General features: G+C 38.7%; 1 protein-coding gene across 1 annotated transcript in view; it reads left to right on the forward strand.

The window, feature by feature from the left end:
* Window positions 1-15,491, forward strand: part of LOC309556569 (fibrocystin-L-like) — a gene marked incomplete at both ends in the record, with an annotated part of 290,856 nt that overhangs the window by 60,314 nt on the left and 215,051 nt on the right. Inside the window, 3 exons of the mRNA XM_082259013.1 lie at window positions 184-297; window positions 4,009-4,158; window positions 8,129-8,259. Of these exons, the coding sequence (XP_082115139.1) occupies window positions 184-297; window positions 4,009-4,158; window positions 8,129-8,259 (395 nt within the window). The remainder of the gene's footprint in view (window positions 1-183; window positions 298-4,008; window positions 4,159-8,128; window positions 8,260-15,491) is intronic.

The raw sequence follows: 15,491 nt of genomic DNA on the forward strand, positions 1-15,491 counted from the left end.
TCCAAGCCTCTAAACAAGTCTCTAAACAAGTCTCTAAACAAGTCTCTTCAAGTCACGGGGCGACTTTCTGGTCGTGGTAGTGTGAACCGGCTCTAAATGTTAATTAATAATATAATTATTATTATTGTTATTAATTGTTATCTTTATAATTATTTTTATTATCAAATTTTTGTATTTCTTTAGGTGAAATCAGCTATATCAGACATGCTTGGCGGCCAATGTGCAGATGAAATTGGCAATCAAGAGGAAGGCTTCTCTGTCCTGTACTTCAGGAACTATGAATCTGCTTTCCCTTCGGTAAATCAACATTTTTATGTTTTACCTTTATAAAATAAATGTGATCAGACATGTTACATGACAGACATGATCAGACAGACATGATCAGACATGTAACAGACATGTGCAGAACAAAACATTTTTTTTTGTTTCATTTCTTTTCAATTTGTTATTTAAATAATTTTGTTTAGTTAAATTTGTTTCATTCGTTTTCGGAATTTGTTTTTCGTTTATTCATTTTTAAACTTTAAAGTCAAATTCAGGTTGGACTTGAAACAAATTAGAATCAGCAGTCGAATTTGAATTGACTTTCAAATTTATTCTATTTTGGAATATAGTTATATTCTTTCTATTTTATTCTATCTATTCTATTGTTTTTTTCTTTTGAATTCTTTTCTATTCTATTATATTCTAATCTTTTCTATTCCAACTCAAATTTATTTTATTCAAATTTGAATTTCAGAAGATGGTTTTATTCTTTCTAGTTTATTATATCCTATTGTTTTTTCTATTCAACTCTTTTCTATTCTATTCTATTGTCTTATTTTCTATTTTATTCTTATTTTATATTCTATTATATTCTAATCTATTCTATATAAATTCAAATTTGAGAAGAAGGTTATATTCTTTCAATTGTCTTCTATTCTTTTCTGTTTTAGTGTATTGTTTTTTATTATATTCCATTCTATTCTCTTATTTTCTATTCTCTTATTTTCTATTCTATTGAATTTTATTCTATTGATTATTCTATTCTATTCTATTTTTTTATATTCTAATCAATTCTATTTGAATTGGAAACAGCATTCAAATTCAAATGTATTCTATTTGAAATTCAAATTTCAGAGATGGTTACATTCTTTCTATTTTATTTTATTCTATTCTATTCCATTATTTTTTCTAATCAATTCTTTTTTATTATATTCTCTTATTTTATATTCTATTTTTTCTATCCTATTCTTTACTATTCTATTCTAATCTATTCTATTGAAATTCAAATTTATTCTTTGCGAAATGTGAATTTCGGCAAGAAGGTTAGATTCTTTCTATTTTATTCTGTTCAATTCTATTATTTTTTCTATTGAATATTTTCTATTCTATTTTCTTATTGTCTATTCTATTCTTTTCAAATTCAAATGTATTCTGTTCAAAATTTGAATTTCAGAAGATGGTTATATTCTTTCTGTTTTATTCTACTCTATTGTTTTTTTTTCTATTCTATTCTTTTTTATTCCTTTCTAGTCTCTTATTTTCTATTTTCTTATTTTTTATTCAGTTCAATTAAATTCAACTCTATTGTTTATTCTATTCCATTCTTTGGCCCTTATTTCTATTCTATTCTATTGAATACTATTCTATGTTTTTTTCTATTCTATGTATTCTATTCTAATATATTATATTCCAGTTTGAATTGGCCCTCTAATTTGAAGTTATTCTAGTTGAAATTCAAAATATGTATATATTCTTTCTATTTTATTTTATTCTGTTCTATTGTTTTTCTCTATTCAATTATTTTCTATTATATTTTATTATTTTATATTCTATTCCTTTCTGTTAGATTCTAATCTATTCCATTTGAATTTGAAATTATTCTAGTTGAGTTTTGGAAGACAGTTATATTATTTCTAGTTTATTCTATTCTATTTTATTCTATTCTATTGTTTATTTATATATTTTTTCTATTCTTTTGTGTTATATTATTTTCTATTCTATTATTTTTTATTCTATTCTAATCTATTCTATTTGAAATTCAAATTTCAGAAGACGGTTATATGGTTTCTATTTTAATCTACTCTATTATTTTTTTCCATTCTATTCAACTTTTTTCTATTGTTTTAATTTCTTTTCTATTCTATTCTATTTTATTTTCTGTTCTATTTTATTATATTCTATTAGTTTCTATTCTTTTATATTCTATTCAATATTTATTTGTTTTCTATTCTATTTTGTTCTGCTTTACTCTATTCTTTTCTATTGTATGGTATTCTTTTCTATTCTGCTCCTTTATTTTCTGTTCTATTTTATTCTATTTTGTTTTTAAATTCATTTTCAAATTTGATTTAAAATTCGATATAATTTTGAATTTCAGCCAAAGTTATTTTGGTTATTTCGGATTCGTTTAGATTAGTCATATACTGTACAATCTGTGCTTCCTGCTTAGTAGTTTTACACAATAGACGGATTTAGTGACTCAATTTTAACTGTACACAACCATTAATGTTTAGTTTGCACGGGGGCTTTAGAGATCTAATAGGTACTGCCTCCAATCTACCTGATCTTCTTGAGTCTTCCCTGTTCATCTAAAGAAACTACATACTGTCACCACCACCTACAACCACATCCCTGCTACACACACACATCTGAAGAAGCCTGGATTATGGCCTCCTTGGCATCTACTTTCTGCAGCCTTCCTTATGCCAGAGAATGTATTGCCATTACTGCCAGTAGCTCCTTCTTCACCGTAAGAGCTGTGAAAATGTGGAATAGACTCCCTCCAGAGGTGGTTCTGGCTAGTTTACTAGATTGCTTTAAAAAAGGCCTGGATTCTTTCCTGGGTGTACATGATATAACTGGGTACTAACATTTATAGGGTAAAGTTGATCCAGGGAATATCCGATTGCCTCTCAGGGGATCAGGAAGCAATTCTTTCCCCTGCTGTAGCAAATTGGATCATGCTTTGCTGGGGTTTTTTTCGCCTTCCTCTGGATCAACTGTGGGTATAGGATTGTGTATATGGGATTGTATGGTTGCAGGGGAGGACTGGGCCAGGGGGCAGAGGGGCAATTGCCCCCTAGGCTGCTCTGATGCCCCATAAAAAGGCTGCACTGCTTCTACCACAGACATGTCTAAAGAATTCCTGGTGAAGAGAAGTAAAAAGTCCCTGCCACTGACCTACTGAGTGTGGGTTGAAGACAAGGACAGAGTGCAGCCCCCTCCCTCCAGCATGGATGGTGTAAACTGTGTCTGAGCAGAAGCTGGTTCCATGCCCCACTGTAAACTCATCTCCCCTGGCCAGCCCTGACCGAGCTGTCCCAGCTCCCCCCAACCGCCCTTGTTAGCAAGGTCGGGAACCTGGATTCAGCCTGTAAGTAGAGAGTATTTGGGGTAGGGCTTCAGCTTGGAATGGGGGTCAGGAGAAGGACAGGAAGAAGGAGAGTGGGAGGAGGGTGAGTCGCTGCACCATGGGCCTCTGGTTTGTACTTGCCCCTGCCCCTGTGTGGTTGGGTTTTCTTTACTGTTTGTTGTTTTTTATTGGTTGAGCCAGATGGACTTTTTTCAACCTGACTAACTATGTAACTATGTAACTAATACACTAAATGCTACTTCATCAAATAAAAGAGCTGATTCATGTATATGTTAATATGTACACTGCAAAGCAGGATTATGTACAAATTACATTTTAAAGCTGCATTGATTTTATGCCAAGATCAACAAAGAAATGGGAGGACTAAAATGTTACCTCTTTGTGGAGAATAAGCAGCTTCTGGAGTCCTCCAGTGCTAGTTTATTTTGAACTATTTGTTCAGGCTAGATTTTATCCTACTTCAAAAGAGATCATGTGATCAGATGCCTAGACTTTAGGTCACTGAAGGGAGCTGTAGAGGGGAAATTGGACCAGCAATTTCTCAAGGAAAGGTACATATGATAGCCCTTTTGTTAGTCTTAATTTGTCCAATTCCACAGGTCCACTTTAAATCTAATGTAATTTCAACTTATCATATTGCTTCTTTATAGTCTTGGTATAGGGGCTATGTGACATCTGAGACTGAGCCTTTCTGTGGACGAAATTCCTTGAAGAATCCTTATGTATTGTATGATTCAACAGAAGTGAAACCATCAACCCAAACACAATATGGACCCATTTCATTAGATTCACATAGACAGGTATGGCTTCATGTTCATGTTGTTATGTACATATGATATATACAGAAAAGGCTTTAATTTTGCATTATTTGCATAATCATTATTTATTTTAGGCATATTATGTGGTATTGTACAGTCCCAACTCCAAAAAAGTTGGGGAAAAAAAAAAACAGAATTCAATGATTTGCAAATCCCATAAACCCATTTTTTTTTTTTTTTTCACAATAAAAAATGGAAAATATATCAAATGTTTAAACTGAGAAAATGTACCATTTAAAGAAAAAATAAGGTAATTTTGAGAATGATGGCAGCATAAAGTCTCAAAAAAGGTGGGACAGGACCATGTTTACCAAGGGGTAGCATCCCCTCTTCTTTTAACAACACTGTAAACGTCTGGGAACTAAGGAAACAAGTTGCTGGAGTTTGGAAGAGGAATGTTGTCCCATTCTTAACTTATATAGGATTCCAACTGTATTTCAAGATGCACTAAATACATTCAATTGGTGAAAGGTTTGGAGTGCAGGCAGGTCACTAAGGCGCCAGAACTCTTCTACTACGAAGCTAAGTTGTTGTAAAGGATGTAGTATGCGGTTTAGTATTGTTCTGCTGAAATATGCAAGGCCTTCCCTGAAAAAAAAGTCATCTGAATGGGAGCATTCGCTGCTCTAAAACATGGATATATCTTTCAGCATTGATGGTGCCTTTCCAGTTGTGCAAGCTGCCCATTCCTTAAGCACTAATATACCCCCATGCCATCAGAGATGCAGGGTTTGGAACTAAGGGCTGATAACAAGCTATAAGGTCGCTCTTCTCTTTAGTCAGTGCTCATGGTTGCCAAAATGAATGATACATTTCAATAAATCTGATCATAGAACCGTTTTCTTCTTTGCAGCAGACCATTTTAAAAGAGCTTTGGCCCAGAGAAGACGGCAGCGTTTCTGAATCATGTTCAGATATGGCTGCTTCTTTGCATGATAGAGCTTTACCTTGCATTTTTGGATGGCATATCCAACTGTTTTTAAAGGCAGTGATTTATAGAAGTATTCCTAAACCCATGTATGATGTCCATCAGAGAATCAAGCCTGTTTTTAACGTAGTGCCGTCTGAGGGCCTGAAGACAGCGGGTATTAAATATTGCATTTTGGCCTTGTCCTTTGTGCACAGAAATTTCTCCAGATTCTCTAAATCTTTTAATGAAACTATATACTTTAGATTATGATATATTTAAAGTCTTTGCAATTTTATGTTGAAGAACATTATTCTGAAAATTTTCTACAAGTTTTAGTTAGGTAAACCTTTGCCCATCTTTATTTCTGAGACACTCTGACTCTTTAAGATGCCCTTTTTACAACCAAATTACTGACCCATTGCCAATTACAACAAAAGTGTGTTGACACTTAGATCATATGATCGCATAGTGGTCACGTGACATCTTGGCAGCTTTCATTAGCTGGTTAACAAAATCAGCAATCCGCTTTGTCCGGTGAACACAGCTGTCACTGGAGCAATGCACTGTGTGCCCTGGGGGCTGGCCAGTGCACATGTGCTAAGCAATGTATGGGTCACTTAGCCTGCCCGTGCCACCCGCCCTCAGTAAATGAACTGTGGGCAGGTGGGAAATGGTTACAATTGTACATTTTCTCAGTTTAAGCATTTTATGTTTTCTATATATATTTGTATATATATTACACAGTGTCCCAACTTTTTTGGAATTGGGGTTGTATTTCAAATAAGAAATGTGTGGTAGTTACAAACTCCAAAATATGCAAAAAAAAAAAATTACACAGAGGGGTCTAGTTATAAAACATTAGGTGTGTGTGTCACGTTTCTTTCCTACAGCCATCTAGTGACCATGATGGGGTATTTTCCCAATTTAAATATTTCAGGAAATTAATGTATTATGGCCACTAAATGGAGTTGATGATCATAGGAAATAAACACGTTTGGCAAAATACGGAGAATAAGAGTCCATTCACACTGCCGCGACTTGTGAGGCGACTTGTCGCCCCAAGTCGCTTGACATAACAAAAGCAATGTTAATCAATGAGTGCCGTCTTAATTGGCACTACTGAAGTCGCTCCGACTTCTGAAAAGGCTCCTGTACTACTTTGAGGCGACTTGTATCCGACTTGTCCCATAGACTTCAATGGGAGTCACCTCCTTATCTTATTTGAAGCGAATTGTGATCCGACTTTCCATTAAAATGGTCCTGAACCAGAAAAAAAAGATAATTTTTCTTATAATTTTTAGTAGCACAGGCATATGGCTCCGTTCCACCTGGGCGTTTTTGCTGCAGCCATTTATCGGGCATTTTTAGAGGCAGGCATGACTTTTTTTGGATTTAGTGTCTGGGGGTCTAAAAAGTGTACCTGTGAAGTTTCAGCTCTGTAGCATGTCCAGAACCAGAAAAAAAGATAATTTTTCTTATAATTTTTAGTAGCACAGGCATATGGCTCCGCTCCACCTGGGCGTTTTTGTTGCAGGCATTTCAGCTGTTCAGGAACTACAATTTCCTTCATGCCTAGTCATGTCTGTGAATGTCAGAGTTTTACAATGCCTCATAGGATGTGTAGTTCCGCAACAGCTGGAGGGCCGTAGTTTGTGGATCCCTGCCCTAGAGGGAAAAGCTAGAAGGTACCCTTAACCCAATGGTGTCCAAACTTTTTTCAAAGAGGGCCAGACTTGATGAAGTGAACATGCGTGAGGGCCAACCATTTTGCCTGACATTTAAAATTAAATACAATCATCAGCACAGTGCCCACAAATGCAGCCTCGCCAGCGCAGTGTCCCTAAATGTAGCCTCGCCAGCGCAGTGCCCATATATGCAGCCTCACCAGTGCAGTGCACATAATTGCAGCCTCGCCAGCGCAGTGCCCATACATGCAGCTTCAACAGCGCAGTGCCCATACATGCAGCCTCGCCAGTGCAGTGCCCATAATTGCAGCCTCGCCAGCGCAGTGACCATATATGCAGCCTCGCCGGCGCAGTGTCCATAATTGCAGCCTCGCCAGCACAGTGCCCATAATTTCAGCCTCGCCAGCTCCATTGACACTATCCGAATCACTTTTAAAAATGTCCAGGAAGCAGCGCCGAGAGGTAGAATGGGGCGGGCAGAGCATAGGAGGCAGGACTTCCGATGACAGCGCTTCCTTCCTTCTCTTTGGCGCCACCCGCCCCCTTCTACCTCTCGCTGCTGCTTCCTGGACTTTTTTTTTTTTACATCGGCGTACAACACGCACTGTTACTTTTTCCTCCATTTTAGGAGGAAAAAGTGCGCGTTATACACCGATAAATACGGTATATATATATATATATATATATATATATATATATATATATATATGAAATAAAAAGCATCAGTGCTTTATGGATAAAATCACACTTACTTAGACAGGCAGTAGAAGAGATAACACCTCCTCGGTTAGCTCCACACGGCTTCTACAGGTGGCTGTGTGGCTGTGCGGTGAAGGAGAGAAGGAATGCAGTTGTGGGCGGCGCCAGGCACATAGAGCAGAGCGGGGGGCGGAGTGGGACTCGGCGGGACTGCCGAGGGAGGACAGGGGCCCGCCCCCAAGCCATTGCATCGGCATCGGGGGGGGGATGGGCAATGTCTCAGAGAGAGACATTGATCAGCGGTGTCTCTGGGGGCCGTATGAAAGCAAAGGACGGGCCGCAACTGGCCCGCGGGCCGAACTTTGGACATGACTGCCTTAACCCAACGTGGGCACCAAATGGGGTCTTACAGACCAGTGAGTTTCTGGCAGAGACAATCAGCAGATGGTCAAGGTATAAATAGTCTTGCAGCAGCATTCATAGGCGAGCTGTAGAAATTAGAGTCTTATTAGTGGAAAACAAGACAAGTCAATTTTGCAGTAGTCAAGGTAAACTGATTTGCAGATTAGGTAACAACACATGTAACAGAACTTGTAAATGCTCTGGATGCGCATAAAGAAGGTGATTGATAAAAGATGTTTTTGTGTCTTACTTTCAGCTTTGCCTTGCTTACAAGGGTAACTTCATGAATCAAATTGTTATATCTTTTCAATATCAAGACATTGACTCCCCTGGCACGGTTTCCACCAGAAGCGATACATTTCCCTACGACATGGCTCAGGGTTACAGGTATATTTTTGAATGTTTTTTATGTATTTATTGGCATGAGAAGCAGTGTCTCCAACTTGTTTACTGTAATTAAAGCATATTGTACAACAGTCATACTGTGTGAACTCAGTGGGTACAGAGTGTAGGGTTATCACTGCTTGTCCTGTGATGGTGCTTGCTTGGTAAGTGGAGTAGCTCATATCAACAACTAATTCATGTTAGAAAATTATATATGAATTTTAGAACGATCCCCTAGTCACTTATGTTATATATGGTACATTTATAATTTACAGATTGAAATTAATTCTACATTTTAAAAGATTTTATTTTGCAGGAAGCAGTGCATATCATATGTGTATAAGAGAAATAATGCGCTCAACAAAAAAAACTATACAATAAGGTGCATAGATGAATCAAACAAATGTTGATCAACAGTGATGTTGAATATGCACCTTATTGTAAAGTTTTTTTGTTGAGCGCACTATTTCTCTTATACACATACAGTATTTATTCCTTATTTCTTAGTGCTGCCATAATCATTATTTGGTTAGCGCACCCCACATTTCTTTATAGTGCATATCATAAACAATTACAATGTATTTTCATCTTCCTGTCTACATGTAATCTCTTGCATGCATCAGCTACACCTCATTGCTCTGGACCAGCTCCTTGAGAGTAACAACAGTGTGCGTTAGCACAGCTACTTGTAGTCTCCTGCAAGGGTGCATAAGACAAGGTGACAATACAGGAGCTCAACTGGGAGACACTTGTCACTCCATAACAAGAATAGGCTGAACAAGGACCTTTTTGGCAGGATCACTGGGATATAATGTTAACGCTCATATAAGATTTTTAGTCCTTGAGCTTAGAGCTACTTTAACCCTCGAGAGTAATAGTGTTTTCAATCATGCTGCTTTTCTTCAATATTAATCTGTGTTCAGTCCCTCTTCCTCATGAGATTCATTGTCTCAGAGCACAGATCCATAGTACAGTCTGCTCTACCTATTGTAGCACAATTCCCAGCTGTTTTGCTGGATATGGGTCCCCCTGGGTCACCGGGTGCAACAAAAGTACCTTTGTGCATGTTTCTCCAAGTGTGAGCACTGAGACAATGACCAGTCCAGTATCTTTGGGTTTTTTGTATTTATTTGGTAACTTAGATAGGAGAAGGGATGAGTGGGATATTCCTTTGGCTCAACTATGCAGAAATTGCTAAGGACAATTAAAAAATGCCGCTTGGCGCTGACTTGACGCTTGCTGGATGCTGGTCAACGTCTATTAATGCTGGTTAACGATGGCTTGCTGCCTGTTAATGCTGAACTGACTTCTGACTTCTTTCCTGAATGAAGAAGTCCTCTTTAAGCTCCCTTAAGCACTCCTTACATGCTACATGTATACTCTGCTGCACTGCTGAACACTTCAGGGCCCACACCGGTGCCACCTTTCACTCTCTTATCTTCAAGGCTTAGACACTGGCATCCTCTTTTCTAAGCCTTCTCTACTGGTTAGCTGGCTCCCGGATCCCTTTGACCTTCTGGAGTGGTCCCCTCTCCTAGGCAGACCCCTGGGTGGTTTCAAGTACTCACAACTCTGTTTTTCCCTAAAACTTATGCCCAGAAGCTCCACTCAGTCCACAGCACTCTGGATCCCTCTCTCTGCAGCCCAGCTCGACCTTCGTTCTCTAGGCCGACTGCCCAGGACACCTTCTCTAGCTCTGACAGGAGGAGAGACAGCCGTCAGCCTCCTCCTGGGACTCTGCTTCCCACCAAAGACACCCTGTCACATGCTCCCCTCAGACTTATAAGTCATTCCACGGTGCATTGCGGCCAACTCCACCCACTGAGACAGCTATAAGCCCCGGTGTGCTATTGGGTAGGTTTCCTCCACTGTCCAATAAGAGCCCTCATTGGAAACAGAGGGGAGATTCCCCAGACTCAACAGATCACACTTGGAAACATGTGACAGCCTAACTAAATGATCAGGCCCCCCTGATAAGCAGACAGGGCCACATATATGCTTTTTCCTAGTACCTACCTAGGAGGGTGCTGCATATTATTTAGGGTTCAGACGGTGTTTGGACCAGTAGAGGTGAAGAACAAAGAGGGGAAAACCTGATATTAAAGCTTTGTATGACTCAACAAAACCCAAAGGTTGCAAGTTCTGGTCTGAGTCCATTTTGTACATGGTGGTGGTTTGGGGTAACAGGCAGTTATCTGCACTTTTACTTTCTTTACTGATGATTGGTTTGTACAGTAATATACAGTATTTATGGAAGAAAAATTTGTATTTGCATTATGTGAGTGTAAAAATCACTACACTATGGTTGTGGTTTTCCCTTTAATACTCTTTGGAGGATTCATGGCATAGATGAACATCTAGGAAATTGATGTGGAAGAGCTAGAGAGATATCTGCAGGCTGTTCTGTTTTTACATCATGTTTGCTATGACCCACTGAAGTATAAGGGGGGTTCACACTGCATGGTAAAACACCTGTCACCACAAGGACACACAGAAAACAAATGTTGTCTCATTCACACTGCAAAGCATTATAGAACTGCTTTGCAGAGTTCTGCTAGATTCTCCCTCTGATGGCTTCCACTAAGTCCAGCCTGAAAGCATGGAACAATTTACCTGTGTCCCTCAATATGCGGGTAAATCTCATCAAAATAAAACTTACCAGTCTATTTTTTTTTATTTTTTAAATACCTCTCTAGTCTGGATAAACTAGAAAGTTTTGAAACACCTTATTATGAGCTTAATACCTTCTTGTGGGGTAACTCAACCCCAAGGCTTAGTATTGCCACCATCCAACTCCCCTGGCTGTGGGGACCTGACTCTAGATTTCTCAAGTATTTTCTTGCAGGATAACTGTCACATGCACATAACCGATTGAGCCTGCAGGAGGATAAAGCTGCAGTGATTCTGGATAAAGTATAGCTCAGATCTTTTGAGGCTCTGCAGTAACTACTTTTTAGAGGTCCTTGGGCCCCCTACAATCCAACATTTATGATAAAAACCACATTTAGGCCTTGGTGGACTTCCAAAAACTGTTGTACAGTCAGCCATTTTAAGGATCTGATCTACCTACCTATGCCTAGACTGACCATTCCAAAACTCTTTGCAATCCTTGAGAGAGGGCCTGGAAAAGCTGGGGGGAAGTCACTGAATATGTGACCCACTTAGTTAGAGATTAGGTTAGAGACAGTGACAGGGGTTATAACCCTGCCTTACTCTATCCAAAATGAAAAAAAAAAGTTGTGTCTATAGTCCTACTTTAATACTAGATTAAACAATCTCTATACTATGAGCATGGAGATAAATCAGGCAAGACCCTAGAAAGAGCTCTTAGAGAGGCACAAACTTCCAATAATATTATAGGCATCAAAAACCCACAAGGACATATTACTCAGGACTCCAGAGCAATTGCTAATACCTTCAGAGATTTTTACGCAAACCTATACAACATCCCTCCACAAAGTAAACCTGAACACATTGACATGAACAGAGATCAAGCCATTAAAGACTATCTGATCAGGAGTGGCCTCCCTACCCTTGATTCCGATAGTTTGGCCGACCTTGAATCGGACATAACACCAGATGAAGTCATAACTGCCATCAAAGCTTTAAAGCCAGGCAAAAGCCTGGGACCTGATGGCTTTACGTCACAATACTATAAAATTAATGCAGAAATCCTGGCCACTTATTTAACAAATGCCCTCAATGTTATTAAAGACAAACATCAACCATCCAATTAATTTCTTATGGCCCATATAACAGTTATACCCAAGCCAGATAAAGACGCATCTATTTGCTTGAGCTACCGGCCCATCTCCTTATTGAATATTGATTTAAAAATATTAGCCAAAATGTTAGCGGATAGAATACGCCCCTATCTAGAGAGAATCATTGGCCCTGACCAAGTCGGATTCATGCCTGGAAGGGAAGCCAGGGATAACATAATTAAATCCCTGAACCTGATACATGGTGCCAGGTCTGCCAAGTTCAAAGGTCTCTTACTCTCCACCTATGCGGAGAAGGTCATCGACAGGGTAGCTTGGGATTTTCTCTTTGCTATTTGTGCACATGTAGGATTTTGTTCAAATTTAAGGTCTTTGATACAGGCTCTCTATTCTAATCCACAGGCTAAAGTCAGGGGCAATGGGGTTTTTTCCAATCCACTACAATTACACAATGGTACTCGACAGGGATGCCCCTTATCCCCTCTCCTATTTATTCTCACTTTAGAGCCCCTGATTAGATCAATAAATCTTGACCCATCTATTCAAGGCATTAGGCTAAACAAAAAAGAGTTCAAAATTTTGGCGTATGCTGATGACCTTCTTTTTTATATCGCTCAGCCACATATCTCAATCCCAAACCTGAAGAAACAATTCCAACTATACAGATATTTCTCCAATTTTAAAATAAACAATTCAAAGTCTGAAGCCATCAACTTAACAATCCCCCCGCATTTAATAAACCTAACTAAAGCTAACTGCCCATATAGATGGGAATCAAAAGCTTTAAAATATCTAGGCATAAGATTACCAGCTAAGCTTGACTCTTTGTTTGACATTAACTATCTTCCCTTACTAAAGACACTGGAAAGCGGTTTGAGGAGATGGGACAGAGGTAAGTTCTCTTGGTTTGGTAGGGCAGCCATTATCAAAATGGCTGTTTTGCCAAGACTGCTCTATCTCTTCCACGCGCTTCCTATTCATATACCCGCTTCCTTTTTCCGAAAGCTTACCACTCTGCAGAGATATTTCATACGGGCAAACAAACACCCTAGAATTAACTTCAAATACTTGCAACTTAGTAAGGCTGATGGTGGCATGAGTATCTCGGACTTTCAGAAACATTATTTTGCTACTCATCTAACCAGGATAATTGATTGGCACTGCCCTAGTTCAACCAAAACCTGGGTTAATATTGAACGTGGTTGGACTAGTTATGACACTCACTACATGCTCTGGTCCAATTCGTCCTCACATCCACTAGAAATCAAAAAGCACCCTCTGATAAATACCACCCTTGCAATATTCCAAAAACGACTACACAAACACAAATTATCTACATGCCCTGGCCCCCTCACTTCTCTATACAACAACCCGGAGTTCCCACCGGGTTTGGACAACAATTCATTTGTCACTACTCAGAAAGGGGAAATGAAAAGGGTCCTGGCTAGTAACTGTTTTTACAACTCCAAAATACTGCAATTTACAGCGATGAAGAGAAAATTTTCAGTTAATAGCCCTCTGTCATTCTGGAATTATGTACAGATGCACGACTTCCTCCAAAGCAATAAGGACAAGTCACAATTCCATAGAGACCTCACAAGCTTTGAAAACTGCTGTCTCCTTCAGACTCCAATGAGAAAGGTGACTTTGCAGGCCTATAAAGGGCTTAACGAAACCTCATCAGACTTTACTGATCCATTTAAATTACTCTGGGAAAAAGACTTGGGCAAATCCTTCACAAATGCACAATGGAGGACAGGACCCCTGTAAAACTTAAACACTGGTACCCCTCACTGTCAGACTCCTGTTGGAGATGCGGAGGTGGTCGTGGCACTTTCATGTACATCTGGTGGTCCTGTCCCAAAATACAGACATTTTGGAAAGAAATTACATACTGGATAAACATATAACAGATGTAGATTTATATTTTGATGCTCCCACATTTCTCTTACACATAAATACTTTTTCATATCGAAGATACAAATCCTCTCTGGTACGACACCTACTCAATACAGCAAAGAGCCTGATCCCTTTACACTGGAACTCTACCCACACACCACTTATCAGAGAATGGATAGGCAAGATGGATCAGATCTATGAGATGGAAAAGGCAATCGCCATGAAAATGGAAAGGAACGATGGGTTCCGGAAACTTTGGTCCATCTGGCAGATTTTCTCAGTATCACAAGAATATAACTCTTTAAAATACAATGGGTGAAATGGAAATAAGAGTTATCGTTTTAAACATTTCTATACTCTCGAACCGTGCCTAAACTGGATATTTCTTTCACTAACTGGACGTCCACACCGGGTTACCCCCCTCCTCACCTCAATTCTCCTCTCACCTTCACACCTTCATCTTCCCTCCTCTTCCTCCCTTTATTTCTTCCTGCCCTCACCCCTCTTCTTCTTCCCCCTTATTTCTTCCTATACCTTTGAACCCCAACTCAACTTCTTCGTTCTGGAGTTGGAGGTTTAAAGTCTCTCTCCAATGTTCCTATGAGATAACACATTAAAACTATCTGGATTCCTATCCACCTCTACGCGGAATCTACTATTCAACATATCTTTGATGAAGCTTCAATATGAAAGTATCTTCAATTAGGTACAAAGCACTATGTTCAGTATATCGGATACTCAATCTCACAGTTGAGTTGTATTGTTATTTGTACACACACACTTGATGTTACAAGACTGTTTGGCTATGTTATCCTATTTCCATCCTCTATTTAGAGGCTTGTTTGTATATCTTTTTTTAATTTGCTCAATAAAGCACTTTATTGGGGAAAACAATTAAATAAATAATACTAGATGATGGGACTATAAACACATTTAGTTAAATGAGATACAGTAAAGCAGGTCAGTTCTTTAATAATGATGTGATGATATAATCTAAGGTTGGACTATAAGATCATATTGTGTGGATCACCTTCCTAACTGTATAGAAGATGACAGACACCTGCATCTTCTAGTGGGATCTTCATTTCCTAACACAAGCCCAAATAGCTAGAGAAATAAGTGATAGATTTGGTCCCATTTGCCTGTGGTTCACTTGACATTGGGTATTCCTTTGTTGGTAGCAACATCTGAATCAATGCTGCCTTAAACACTTAAAACCTGGTTGTTTTGCACTTTCAATATAATATACTGTATATATTATATGTAAAATCTTATTTGTTGTTTTGTGTTTTCTTCAGTGTGCAACTGATGCAGAGTGTGCATTCAACTGTTAGTCCCCATTCACACTGGTGCAACTTGTCATGCGATTTGAGAGTTCCAAATTGCATGCTATGTTGTGCTCCTTTGCCGTCAATGGAACCATTCATATCGCTGCGACATTATAAAAAAGGTTCCTGCACTAGTTTTTGATGACTTCATTGCAATTTGCATAAACTTCTGTTAAATGAAGTCGCAATGAAATCGGCAGTGCATATAGCACTGATGTGCAACTTTGAAATTGCGCTGAATTAGTGTGATTTCAAAGCCGCACTGGTGTTGAAATTGTAAGCCTGA

Source organism: Pelophylax lessonae (genome assembly GCF_965119305.1).
Source record: "Pelophylax lessonae genome assembly, chromosome: 5".
Classification (NCBI taxonomy): domain Eukaryota; kingdom Metazoa; phylum Chordata; class Amphibia; order Anura; family Ranidae; genus Pelophylax; species Pelophylax lessonae.